General features: G+C 40.7%; 1 protein-coding gene across 1 annotated transcript in view; it reads left to right on the forward strand.

The window, feature by feature from the left end:
* The window catches only part of rgs8 (regulator of G protein signaling 8), a 13,328-nt gene extending 927 nt beyond the window's left edge, over positions 1 to 12,401 (forward strand). The window contains exons 2-5 of the mRNA XM_062556099.1: positions 9,151 to 9,261; positions 9,388 to 9,449; positions 11,220 to 11,386; positions 11,519 to 12,401. Coding sequence (XP_062412083.1) covers positions 9,161 to 9,261; positions 9,388 to 9,449; positions 11,220 to 11,386; positions 11,519 to 11,710 — 522 coding nt within the window. The 5' untranslated portion in view covers positions 9,151 to 9,160 and the 3' untranslated portion in view covers positions 11,711 to 12,401. The remainder of the gene's footprint in view (positions 1 to 9,150; positions 9,262 to 9,387; positions 9,450 to 11,219; positions 11,387 to 11,518) is intronic.
* Positions 12,402 to 14,926: the final 2,525 nt, after the last annotated feature.

A 14,926-nucleotide genomic window follows, 5' to 3' on the forward strand; every position in this document is an offset into this window, starting at 1 on the left:
TGCATGCTTTTGTTGTTGCAAGGTCTCACTTCCTGTAAACTCCCCCAGTAATCACCCATAGGGATTTTGGGGCACTTAAATGTCATCATGAGGAAGTGGGGAGAGATGTGAGGTGACTTTGAAGCCCCCACACATGCCACCTACCTACCACTGCTTTTTATCAGTACCAGCCAGGTTGAAGCCCTCAACATCCACTTTCAGTCGATAGCTATTAACCTACCCCTCCCCAACATTACATTCCACTCTAAAATCAAATCTCCGTAGACTTTTTCCAATTCAGTTGTGTTAAATGCATTGAGGTAAATTGCAGAAATGAACAGCATCTTTGCAGTTTCACATTGAGAGCGCTGATTTTCTCTACCCCAGTACCTCAATATTTCATGTTGCCATAGCAATAGAGTTATCTGGCTTGTGTGATTCTGGAGACTCTGCCATGTAGGAGTCAGTTGTGGCTGTTCATTCCATCTGTGTGTCTTGAAAATGTAATGTGATCGAAAATACATCCCTCTGTAAAACATTAGTGTTCAATACAAACATTGACCAGTCTGGTTGATATTAAAATGCTGCAGGTCGACAAAATAATAATGTCCACAATTATCCACAAGATAATAATAGTATTAGCACATAGAAAAGAAAAAAAGCAGGGATATAAATAAATACCAAAAACCAGTAAGGAGATTTTGTAAAAAAAAAAAAAAAAAAATGCTTCTTAACGCTAAAAGCTGCCATTGACAGAGCAGATTAAATATGGCTCGGGAGGCTGGTCTAGAGCTTGGGTGCTCTGACTACAAATGATTGGCCACTCCTAATTGATAGTCTAAATTTTGGCATAGCTAAAAGGCCAGGCTGCAGGATTTGAGGGGCCTAGCAGGACATTAAGGGGTTTTAACAAACCATTTATACAACCCCAAATCAAAAATAAGTTGGGATGTTATGTAAAATGCAAACAAAAAGTCTCATAAACCCATATTTAGTAGCAAGAAGGACATAAACAACATCAAATGTTGAAAAAAAAAACTCTTCCTCTATGATGAATTAGTGTATAAATACACTACCTTGCCAAAAGGTCGGGTATTGGGTCACCTGCCTTGACTCACATGTTCGAACGTGACATCCCATTCTTAATCCATAGGGCTTAATGTGATGTCGGTCCACCCTTTGCCACTTTTACAGCTTCATCTCCTCTTGGTCACAAGGTTTGAGAGTGTGTTTGTTTATGGGAATGTATGACCATTCTTCCAGAAGTGCAGAAGTCCAGTTGTGAGGTTGCAGACTTATGTTGGACGAGGAGACTGGCTCCCAGTCTGCACTCTAATTCATCCCATACTGTAGGTGTTGGGTTGAGGTCAGGACTCTGTGCAGGCCATTCAAGTCCACACCACACTCTGTTGTCCATGTCTTTATGAACCTTGCTTTGTCCACTGGTTCACAGTAATTTTGGAACTAGAAGAGGCCATCCCCGAGCTGGGCTTGGCCCCTTAGTTCCAGTGAAAGAACAATTCCATGTTCCCAGCTTTGTGGTAACAGCATGGGGATGATGGACAGTGATAGATTAGCAATTTAAACAGGTGAATTAGGCATTTTAAAAGGCATGGACAATTTTTTTAGTATCATTTCATGATGACATTGACCTGAATTTATAATAACAAGAGTGGACATTTTAACATGATTTCAACAAAACAAACCCAAGGATAAGGGGAAATATAGTATCAATTCAGTCTGTGATTCGGAACTAAATATACAGTATGTATAAGCACCCTAGATTAGTCTACCAAGAAGGGTCTAAAGACTAAAAACTCCAAAGCCTCCAAACTCCATGAAGAATTACTTCAGTTTTGACAGAATTTAGCTGTAGGAAATTCTCAACATCCAATCTTTTATAGCTATGCAATCTTGTAGTGCAGTTAGCTTGTTATGCATATTTGGTTTGACTGACAGGTACAGCGTTGAATCATCTACAGAGCACTGAAATAATTTGCTGTGGTGGTGAATGATGTGCCCTCGAGGTAACAAATACACATAAAACAATATTGGTCCTAAAATTGGGCCTTGGGGAACACCAGAAGTAATAGCCGCAGAAGAGGAAATAACATTTCCAATTGAAACAAAATGTCTCCTATTTGACAAAGAGGATGTATCCCAGGGTGCATTTCTGGAAAGGATAGTTGGCTAACTTCTGCCACAATCTTTGGAGTTAGAACTGTTGTTCAAGGATTTGGTGTTTCGAAAAACGGTAGTTTGAACACTCAATCGCAAATATGGGTAGAAAGTTTGATGGTTGGAATTACTGGTAACACTTTATGTCAATGTCAATGTCAAATTTATTTGTATAGCACGATTTACAGACGGCTGAGCCGCACCAAAGTGCTTCACAGTAAAGTGCAAATATGCAGAGAGTAAGTAAAAAAGAGACACACATTTAGTTAAAAAGATAAAAAGAAACAAATAAAAACAAAAGGAGAGATATCAAAAGGTGACCATGGGACACTGTAAACAGGAGCTTAAAAGAAGGGGACCCTAATTAAAAGCAAGCGCAAAGAGATGGGTTTTTAACAGGGATTTAAAACTGTGCACAGACTGGGCCGCACGGATGTGGAGGGGGAGGCAGTTCCAGAGACTAGGGGCTGCAACCGCAAAGGCTCTATCCCCCTTTGTCTTTAACCTGGTCCTGGGCACTTCCAGTAGCAGCTGGTCAGCTGACCGTAGTGCTCTGGAGGGGATGTGGTGATGGAGGAGATCAGACAGGTAAGTGGGGGCCAGACCATGGAGGGATTTGAAAACAGTCAGTAGGAGTTTGAAGTCTATGCGGTAGCGGATGGGTAGCCAGTGGAGTGATGCAAGGACCGGGGTGATATGTTCTCGCTTTTTTGTACAGGTGAGTAGACGAGCAGCTGAGTTCTGCAGTAACTGTAGGCGGCGGAGTTGAGATTGGTCAATGCCGGTGTAAAGAGCATTGCAGTAGTCCAGTTGTGAAGTGATGAATGCATGGATAACTCTCTCCAGAGCACTGCGGGGCAGGTAGGCTTTGGTCTTGGCTAGGGTTCGTAGGTGGAAAAAGCTTTTCCTAACCACTGCACTGACCTGCTGCTCGAACTTGAAGGCACTGTCAAAGATCACCCCCAGATTTCTGACAGAGGGCCTGATGTTGGAGGCGAGAGGGCCCAGGGCATCGGTGGAAAATGCCGGAGAGGTTTTGCCAAAGACAATTATCTCTGTCTTGTTCTCATTTAAGTTGAGGAAGTTTGCACCCATCCATGCCTTGATGTCAGCCAGACAGTCAAGCAGTGAATGGAGCGCAGCCTGCCCATTGGCCTTTAGGGGGAGATACAGCTGGACGTCATCGGCAAAGCAATGGTAAGAGATGTTGTGTCTTGCCAGGATTTCCCCTAAGGGTAAGATGTATAGAAGAAATAAGATGGGACCTAGTATAGAGCCTTGAGGGACCCCACAGGTGAGGGGGGCAACAGAAGAGATGCAATCTCCGAGCTGAACAGAGAAGCTCCTGTCAGCCAGATAGGACTGAAAGAAATTCAGGGCTGTGTCTTTGATGCCTACACGATGTTCAAGCCGAGACAGCAGGATCCCGTGATCCACGGTGTCAAAGGCTGCTGTCAGGTCTAGCAGCACCAGGATCACAGGGCTACCTGAGTCAGCGGCTAGGAGCAGGTCGTTTAGCACTCTCAGGAGAGCAGTCTCTGTGCTGTGGGCTGTTCTGAAGCCGGACTGGAATTTCTCAAAGATGTTGTTGTTGGTAAGAAATGATTGCAGCTGGACATAAACTTCTCGCTCAAGGACTTTAGACAGGAAGGGTAGTTTGGAGATTGGCCTGAAGTTTGAGAGAGTAGAAGGGTCCAGGTTTGGTTTCTTTAGTAATGGCTGCACCACAGCATGCTTGAAGGCACCTGGGACACAGCCAGAGGACAGGATGCTGTTGACCAGCAGGAGGAGGAAGGGGGCAACTGAGTCAAAGACAGTAGCATCTTTGAATAGGCGGGAGGGTAGACAGTCAGAGGGGCAGTTGGAGGGCTTCAGATGTCTGATTGCAGCAGATAGGGAGGACAGAGAAATGGGCTCAAACTGCTTGAGGGCAGCTGGCTGGAGGAGGGGGGGAGGGGCAGGGAGCGGGGTGGTGGAGGTACCAGAAGGCCTCAGTGCTGCAATCTTGTCTATGAAGAACTTTTGAAAGCTTTCACAGAGGGCAGGTGAGGGCACAACAGGGGAGACATTTCGGGGATTAATGAGAGAATTTAGTGTTTTGAAAAGAACCTGGGGTTTGTGACTGCTGCTGGAGACCAGGGTGGAGATGTATTGTGATTTGGCGGCTTTAACGGCCCGGTGGTAGTTCGCCAAACAACATCGGAGGATTTGGAGGGACACATGGAGTCGGTCCTTTTGCCATTTGCGCTCAGCTCGTCTACAGGCGCGTCTGAGGTCACGCGTTGCATCACTAAGCCATGGAGTTGACTGTGCTTTAGTGCGTTTGGGCTTGAGAGGGGCAATGGAATCCAGAATGCCAGAGCAGGCTGATGAGAACATAGAGAGAAGCTCATCAGCAGTGAAATCAGCGCTAAAGCCCGGTGATGGCCTACACAGGGGGGAGTTGTTAAAAGCAGCAGAAAATTGCCCAGCAGTCGAGGAGTTTAGCATGCGCGAGACCCGTTTGGAGGCACTAGGGGTGCTACCTGAGTATGGAGCTGACAGAGTGAACAGAATAGGAGAATGATCAGAAAATGAAATGGCACATATTTCAATTTCAGAAACAGAAACACCATAGCATAACACAAGATCAAGAGTGTGACCCTTTTCATGTGTTGGGCCAGTGACAGCTTGCTTGAGACTGAAAGAGTCGATGAGGTTCAGAAAGTCCCGGGATAGAGGTTGCGACTCACAGCAAACATGGATAATAATAATAAGGGTACATGAATTCTCATGAACTAATGCATGAATTAATTCATGAATTACGCATTAGTTAATCCATTAATATATCATGAATCATTATGACTTAACATGAATTCACTGATTGTCATTAATGAATTAATACATAAATAACTCATCATCTTAAGCATTAAGTACGGTTGGCACATCATCATGAATCATGAGTAATTTGGCATGATCATGATGACTTTTTGTCAGACAAAATCTTGGACATCACCGTCATAGAGAAAAAAGAAAAGTAATTACACATGAATTCATGTTAACTAAATGTCATGAATTATCATGAGTTAATTCCTTAACTCAATCATTAATTATACATGAAAATCTCATTAATAAACATGAATTAATGTCCTCATTAGCTAAGCATTATCTTTTCATTAGTTAATCATGTCTGTGGCCCCTCAGATAAAGTGATGAACAGGTGGTGCTTTAAATGCATGAAGTTTGAAGTCATGCAAAAATGGTCAATTTACATTAATTAATGATGAATTACTCATGAGTTCATCATGTTTGTGGCCCCTCACCTAAAGTGGTAAATGGACCCTTCTTTATCACTGACGAAAGAAGTGGATTCTTTGATATTCTCTGAAATGGTCTTAATTAGTTCATAATGAGTTATAATGTATAGTTTACTTACCCCTTGGAGCACATTTCAAAAACCTAGAAATCACCATGATCATGTGTAATTGATCATTATTCATAATGATTTACCCACTACCTAATGCTCAAGATGAATTTGTTGTCCATACCTGATGTCATTAATGACATACTATTAATTCATGTTTATTAATGAGATTTTCATGTATAATTAATGCATTAGTTAATGAATTAACTCATGATAATTCATGACATTTAGTTAACATGAATTCATGTGTAATTACTTTTCTTTTTTCTCCATGACGGTGATGTCCAAGATTTTGTCTGACAAAAAGTCATCATGATCATGCTTAATTAATCATGATTCATGATGATGTGCTAACCGTACTTAATGCTTAAGATGATGAGTTATGTATGTATTAATTCATTAATGACAATCAGTGAATTCATGTTAAGTCATAATGATTCATGATATATTAATGGATTAACTAATGCGTAATTCATGCATTAATTCATGCATTAGTTCATGAGAATTCATGTACCCTTATTATAAAGTGTTACCGAATTACTGGTCAAGAGTAATCCTTTCATCATTAATTTTGCGGTTCTCAACATTTTAATTGCACATTTGACTTGACCCTCCATGTTCATGAGCACCAAATCATACTCAGACAGTATTTCACTTACCATTACTGTAAATCTCATCACTTTACTCATCACTTCATCATTTTAAATTTAAATTCATTCATCTTTCAGTGCAAGGGTGGAACGACGATCAGTTGTGATGGTGTTCATACACAGCTGTTTTCACAAAATTAACTCATTCACGCTTATGTGTGAGCACAGGCTTAAATTAAGAAAATATTGGGACATGACAGAAACATTTTCTTCAGCGATTATAAGTTTGTTGTGTATTCTCAATCATTTCTATGATGTAGCTCTGGCGATTCTCTAGCAAATGTACCGGACTATTTTTTATTTTATTTTTTACCATTAATATATATATAATATCATTAACTCTGCAATGTTTGAACCACCAAACAACAACACTTTCAACAGGTGTTACAAGGTTGTTTGAGCAAAAGTCGCATCGTGCAACGATGGTCTAATTCATCATGACTCTTTAGCACATATGTAATCGTTGTCTATGTGAAAATAAGGGGTCACTTCACCAGACAATCATTTTTGGGCCATGCAGTTGCAGACATGTTGTATAAACTGCACTAGTCATCACATACAGAATCAGGGCATCATGAAACAATAATCCTTTCATGTCCTGGGCAGCTAAATGAAACACACTGACCTTTGCTGAGATAATATGAGCATGAGGCAAATATTATTGCAGATAAAGGTGCTGCAGACTGCTCCAAACACCTCACGGCCCAGAGGTCAAGTTAAATATAGAGTGCAGCACAGCCCAGGGGGAGGGGGAGGGGGGCATCATGGCCAGACTTTACCTCTCACGCTGTCACAGCCAGCTAGGAGCGGAGGCTTTAAGTGTGCACAAGGCAACCGTGACAAAGCAATAGGGAAAAGTTCAGCTGAAGGTATTTTTGTCCCCTATTTTTTTTTTCTGTCCATGCATATCGTTGAGAAGAGTGGATGTCACACTGCGGCTCGCTAAGGGAGAGGAGATGGGAACATGGCACTTTTACATATAAAAATAGCCACATCAAGAGTTAGAGCTCAGACGGCTCGACACATTGACTGTGGGCAGTGGAGATGTAGTGGTGGTGCCAATGGGGTGCTTACCAATGAGGAAGTGCAGTGCACTTTCCTGTCACTCTAAATTAATTAATATCCACACACACGGATGTGACATTTATGCCTTCATACAGTGGTACAGCTATTACAATGTCTCTAAAGGCCATATGTTTAATGATGTGTGTAATTCCATTTGTTTAAGATTAACACATCATGAATTTGGGTCACTGCAAAATATAATAATTGATACCAAGTTTTAGGGTTATGGATGAATAAAGCTTTTCTTTCGTGTGCATTTTGATATTTCTGAGGTTTGTTGTATCCCATTGTATTGCTGTATATCCCACATAAAAATCATATTTGTGTCTGGAACACTCTATGAAAAGTAGAGCGAAACCAATAAGTGAGCATCCAGTGTGATGCAAAGCATCCGCAATGCGAAATTCCACATCAAAGAGAATTCACAATTATCATCTTGCAGACAGCCAGGCTTTAGACATCTAAAAAAAAAAAAGAAAAGACGGGGGAATGCTGAACTATTCTAAATTTTTCATGAGGCTTCCCAGATTTTATGGGGTGAGATATTTCAGGACCTTTTTATAGCAACCCCTCCAGGACCTCTTTTCTTCTGCATGGCTGCCTCGAACATGAACTGACATCTTCCTGACTACAAGGATTTGTCAGAGGATTTTATAAATAGTAAGGCACGTGTGTGTGCCGGGTGCTGCCTCCAGAGCGGAAAGCAAAAGAACTATATATGCACCATCGAAACACGCATGATGTTGCTGGCTGGATTTATTTTTAGCAGATTAAATATCTATATGCGCTGACTCATGGTTCATATAGGCTATATATATATAATCCCTTTGAGCATCATAAGGATAGAGAGAACATCCAGATTCTCTCTCCATTCAGCTTCCTGCCATTTTAAGATGTGTTTTTCCTCACCACAGTTTAAAGACTGCTTGGACGATATAGAAATATACTGTAATAGATGTTGTATCCTTATAGTTGTCCTACAAGGGTGAGAAAATGATAATGATGTAGCATAATGTATCTTTTTGAGTTGCATCAACTTTTAAATCCTTTGACAGAATGTTCGACTATCTGTGTAAGGATGGCCGTCTGACAATCTGACTGTTAGTATGTATGCACTACATCTCCCCTGAAATCCCAGTACCATTCTTCACAAATATTAAAAGAATGGTCATGAATTTAGCTGTAGAGTCAAGTATTCCAGTGTGCATCCATTGGTAGTTAGCAGGACAAATGCACAGTGAACAAAACAAATTTAGACAAACATAAATAAAGAGTCAGTTATCCATTTTCAGCAAACAGTTTGATGTTTAAAGGTTCCTCTCCCCCATGATATTAAGATACAGGGTCACCTGTTCTCTGTTCTGCACCTGTTTTGTCTCTCTGTGATGAGCGCCTTTTCAGTGTGGCAATTTCACCTCATCAAAACATTTTCATGCAATGTTCCCTGTTAGAGTGTACTGTAAGCTTAGCTTGAAATTGATGTGTTGATCTCACTGTGTATATCAGTCCTTCGTGCCGTAAGTAGCTGAAGCATGCATGACCTCCTCTGACCAAAGTTGTTTGAAAAACCTGTTAGATAACAGTTCTGGATCTGACAGACAAGATGTACCCTGTTCTGTGATTGCTGATTCATATACAGTATGTTGGAATATTTTCATTCTTAGGTTGGAATGGAAGATATATTCAGTGAAAGTGAAATGCATTTTTTCCCTCTATATTTTATCTGGGTTGGGGTTTGAATGAAATTGTTGGGTGAAGCTGATACTGTATGTCAAGTCACCTCAAAAGGTTAAGAGTAAAAGAGAGAGGTTCCATATGCCATTTGATATTTCATTGGGGAAAACAAACCATCATCTATATTCTGTCTTCTTTCAGAGTACTCACCATGAAAACCAGGCTAGGCTGCCTATCCAATAAGTCGGACTCCTGTAATGATTTCTCTGAATTCCTGCCACCTGTACAGGACAGGCCAGCCAAATGTGTAAAGTGAGTGCCTGGTCTGATCAGACAGGATTATCAGTATTTGCACATTATGTAACATTTAATCAATGTTTTTACAGTTTGGTGTGCTTTCAAGGAAATGCTCATTTTCTGGGTCTCGTTCTCTCTCAGGTTATCAACTGAAGAAGTCACAAGCTGGGCTGATTCATTTGACGTTCTTCTGTCTAACAAATGTGAGTTGGCATACACATACATCACAAAATTATGTTTCATAACAGATATACTGGGTTGTCCTCATTTTCAAAGAATGCATATTGTCCTTGAAGACGTAGGCTAATGGTGCTCTATGGCTGTATAGCTTAGAAAAAGAAAACACAACATAAAGGAATAAATACCACCTCTTTGGTTTGTTATGTAAGAGCCTTTGCCTTGGTTATTGATGCGGAGGATTCTTCACAGCAATGTGAGTCAGACGGTTAGTTATGACCTCCTTTGGAGATCACACACTAAATGACAGGCTTAATTTGCTTGGTCTGTCATTGCCATCCATAGGGACAGCTTGTAGATGTCCTCTCTATCAAAATCACACCAGAGGTCTGTGATGAAACACCAAAAATAAACCTCTCTGGTCTAGGGAACATGAAGCACTCATTGAAGGGTATTCTTGGAAGGAGAGTTGTGCCTGTGCTATTACACAAATGGATTCTAGATATGCCGTTTATATCGACTGTTCTACAGGTTTGATTGTCTTTCCACACTGACCAATGTAATCTCACAACTAACACTGCAAATTGGCTTCATGATTTAGAGGTGCAAATTGTCTATAAAAACATTGAGTTACAAATGAACACTGTGGATACCACCTAAGCAAGAAATACAGATTTGATTTGATTCGAGATCAGGCCTGCCCCAAATGTAATAAAACATGCAAAACATCTTTTCTCTGTTACATCGTCGTCTCTGTATTTTAAAGTGAAATGTACTGTAGTCTAAGGTAAAATGAGGATTCTGTGTCGTACATGTGGCACACATTGAGAGTAAGAAAGGTAAATCCTGTTATTGTATAAGGTGCCATTGGATACAAGTAGAACTGTTTGTTCCAGTGACACAGCAGGAACACATAGCCTTTGTTCTCACCTCTCAATTGGTCTCTTATTGAATTCTGCCGAGGAGCCACATCCTCACATTTAAACTGCCCTTCCCCCAAGCGCAACCCATTTCTATGAGATTTAATCATATCAGATCAGGCTGCTCTGCAAACACTGCCACTGACATTTGATACATGTACTGTTTCAGGTACTCCTTGTAAAGGTCTTTGAAGATCTTTTACACAAGGCTAGACAGAAACATTAAAATACATTTTGTTGAATATCACTATTTAAGACTGAATGAATAAAAAAAAATCATATATACTCTATATCTGCCTATTATGCTCTTTCCTGCTTTGGTGTGAATAGAAAATTAAAAACGGAATAATCCCAAATGGAGCCAGAACTCAGTTACAAACTGGAAATGGGAATCTAGATAATTCTACCATGGTCTTGTTATTGTTGTGATGATAACAAAAGACTGGGCCCTGTCGGCAGTGTTCCAGGTAGGTTCACTCCTCCATGGGAAGTGATGAGTAAAACAGAGTAGTACCGTGTCACTACGTAAACATGATTACGGGAGGAACCATACTGTCCTCCTTTCTCAACCAAAACATGACCTTGACAGGTTTGTTATCACCGATGCTCGACAAGCTAATTTCTCATTATGATGAATGAGGAAAACAAGCTCATTCAAGAACTGGTGGGAGCTTGTTTATGTTCTAGTGCTGTAGTCGGCTGCTGGCTTCCCTGGTATTTTTCTAAGCCCACGCATCCCACTGGAGTCAATGAAGCAACTGTTTCCCACCTATCTGGACCTACGTATCTAAAATGATATGTTTAGCATTTCCGTTCTCCAGGGTCGCATGTGACTGCCTATGCTATTTGCGTAACAATTGGTTTGTTTTGCTTTAGATGGCTTGACGGCCTTCAGAACCTTTCTTAAGTCAGAGTTCAGCGATGAGAACATTGAGTTCTGGATGGCATGTGAAGACTACAAAAAGATCAAATCACCTGCAAAACTCATGTCAAAAGCCGAGAAGATTTACAAAGAGTTCATCGATGTTCAGGCACCCAGAGAGGTACTGTACACTACTGCATTGTTTATAAAAGACCTTAAAGTCGCTCATTCAAAATGCCCTTATTTCTCCTAAATAAATGTACAGATGACCCAAGTGAATCTTACACTTCCTTTTCTCTGCCTTTTTTTTCAGATAAATATTGACTTCAGGACAAGAGAGGAGACCAAGCAAGGTCTTCAAGAGCCAACTCCAACCAGCCTCAACCTGGTGCAAGCCAGAGTGTATAGTCTGATGGAGAAGGACTCTTATCCCCGATTTCTGCGATCTAAACTCTATCAGGACTTGCTTAACAAGAATATACACTGTCAAAGGAAGTCAGTATGAGGAAGAGCTTCAAGGTTTCATTGATACCACTGATGGACAACACAATTCAGCATCCATGCACCATTTAATTGTTGACTGTACTGAAAATGCATTTCAAGGAATCCTGTTAAGTTTATTTTAGAGAAAAAAACATCACAACCTTACATTGTACCTTTTAGCGATCTTTTAGTGAAAAAAGGTGAACTGAATCTTTGGATGGTTTCACATTTAGAGTAGAACAGCTGATTTAAATGTAACTATTTATTTTAGAGACTATGTGCGAACCAAATCAGTGGTTTTGTTAAATGTGTTGCTTTGAGCAGCCTTTCATTGTGTAGTCCTGTGTTTCCCAAAGTGTGGGCCGCCAAGGCATTGTACAGTAATTGCTGCGAGAGGTAGCCTAAAATGAAATTACTTTGGGTGCGTACATTCTGAAAATAGAAAAAGACAAGCACTCTTATTATGGCATCCAATGTAAGACTTGACTAAGGTGCATAGTAAAGACTGGAACACTGGTCCATGAATGTAGATATTATCATCAGGTGTGTGTGTGTGTGTGTGTGTGTGTGTGTGTGTGTGTGCGTGTGTGTGTGTGTGTGTGTGTGTGCGTGTGTGCGTGCGTGCGTGCGTGCGTGCGTGTGTGTGTGTGTGAAATGTTTAAATGATAGTCAGATGTAAATATCATTACTTTAAACTCATTACTAATAAAGACTTTGGCAATGTTTAAGAAATGTGACTTTATTTGGTTATACTTTACTAGGTTTCAATACATACAGTAAGAGTGACATGGCACTGTCATGAATGTGTTATAAACATTATGAACAAGTCATAGACATTTATGACATAGCGCTTTTGTCATTAAGTGTCAGTCGTTTTTTGTCATGACAAGTTAGGGTTAGGGGTTAGGATTCAGGATAAGTGTGTCATGTGTATCATGTGTCATGACAGTGTATATGTATAATCCGCAACACTGATAAATTGCTCCCGGTTTATTGAAAGAATGCAACGTTTCGACCCTACTGGGTCTTCATCAGGCATTTTGTAGGGTCGAAACGTTGCATTCTTTCAATAAACTGTCGTGTCAAAATGTGGGTATTTAATAATCCAATAATGCAAACTTGCAAGATGAAAGAATACTGAAGATTGTGTTTATTCCTCCCAGAGCCATGGTTCATGAAGCATGCTCATACAGTACAAAATGTCACTTTGCTCTTATACCTGGTGAAACTACTGTAACATATCTGTGGTCACCCAAAATAGCAGAGAGTTGTACACCTTCTCTCCTAACTAGGTAAAGGTCAATTCTTGCAATGTAAGCATATCTTGTCCCAGGATGCTTGTGCGTCATACATGTGTTGCCACGTAGTCTAGTAACTATGAATAACCTTGTTTTCCAAGTCATCCCCACTTGCAGTGGGTCAGACTCACAGTGTTCAATACTTATGCACATTTTGTTCTATAGGGAAATATACTACATAATTCCCCCCTTTGAGTACATCTGTACTCACATAACTACAAAACCTTTATTCTTACTGTACCTTCAGCTTCTGATCAATAATAATGCAGTCGTTGAGCACAAGTGGGTTCGTCTTTATGATTAACCAAAATTAGGTCCATTTTACCACAGACAATTCCAACTATCAATTTTGCTAATAACACAACAAGTGGTTCAACATCAATTAATACCACTAAGACCCACTTACAGCAATTAAATTGACATTTCAGTCCAACACCCTTATTCCATCCCCATTCTAAAATCAAATCAAAGAGTGTAGCAATCGTTACCAATTGGAATGACAAATTTCAATTCCTTTTGATGGAAGCGAAAACTTTAACGGAAAACCTCAAATTTCGTTGTTGGTCTTATTCTGAGGAGAAAACCGTCAAAGGAAAATTCTTCCATTACCCTGCCATAGCAGCGGCACTTGTCTACACAAGCAAGAGGAGAAACTTCCCTTCTACTACACATATGCTTTTCCCATTCCCATAATATCACAGCACATGAGCAAGTGATTCACATCAGATTATGTGATGGGCTATTTGCAATAAAGCTAATCTTCCAATATGTTATGTTTCTATTAGATAATGGGATCAGTGATAAATTTACTCCTATCATTTGATACGTCATATCAACATGTTAAATCAATTCACACACAATGTCCAGTTCTTGCTTCTTGGGGATGAGGTGTCAATGCAAACGCAGATGTCTGATTATAAATGTTGGATGCTGCGCTTCACGTGTGGAGTTTGTTTACGATTGTTGCAACAACAAATCTTCCTGTAATCCTACACGACACGGTGTTGGATAGAAGTGGTGTTGACATCCAACACAACTTCATGTGAGAGAGCTGGCAATGCTTCTAGGTATTTCTTCTGCATCCTCATTTCTCCAATCATCAACGAGCAGGGTAGCTCAGCATCACTGGCTGACCTGTTGCCATGTCCATGGCAGGTGTTTCCTTCCAGCAAGTTCGTAATTTATTCGTCATTCATCAACAACAGGGGCATTTGCAGTCCATTTCTTCAGCCATTGTTTTGAGCACTATTGACTTTAGACAAGAAAGAAACAAAGAGAGCACAAACACAAATACAAACAAACATATTCCTACAAGTATGTTAGTAGCAAAAACTTATCCTCTAGTGTAGTGTTGGGTTGTTCGGTGGCTTTCACCGTAATAGGGATCACTTTAGTGGCATTGGATTCGGTTGGAGCATCGTTGAACAGTTGATTGTCCTTTCGGGTGGTCACAGGCACATGACTGTAGTTGGTAGGCTGAACTAACTACGGCGTAGAATTTTCCCTGGTTCCAGAGTCTGTTGTGGTAGATAAGATTTGATCAGTCAATAATTTCTTTGTTACCTGGATCGTCGGTGTTGGGCTGATGGTCAATGGAACAGAAGAATTGCTCGTTTCCTGGTGGGTTGGTGGTATACTTGTAGACTGATTTCAAGTCCAGCACCACTGGGCTCTATTGCTCTCTGCTCATCTCCTGGTTGTTGTTGAGATAGGTGTCGTTGAACCGGGGTCCCCCCTTCCAGACTGGACAAATCTCATGGAAGTCTATAGCCAACAGGGGGAACAGGAGCATACATGCCAGAAACACTATACATTACCCACCAAGGCTCTTTTCTGTCCAGCTCTCGGCTTTGTTGCTACAAAAGAGATGTATTCTGACTTGGGCTCTCCAGAACAGTCTGTCTGGCATCCTATTCTTTTCCTCTTGGTACACCATCATC

Source organism: Sardina pilchardus, chromosome 15 (genome assembly GCF_963854185.1).
Source record: "Sardina pilchardus chromosome 15, fSarPil1.1, whole genome shotgun sequence".
In the NCBI taxonomy this organism is placed as follows: Eukaryota; Metazoa; Chordata; class Actinopteri; order Clupeiformes; family Clupeidae; genus Sardina; species Sardina pilchardus.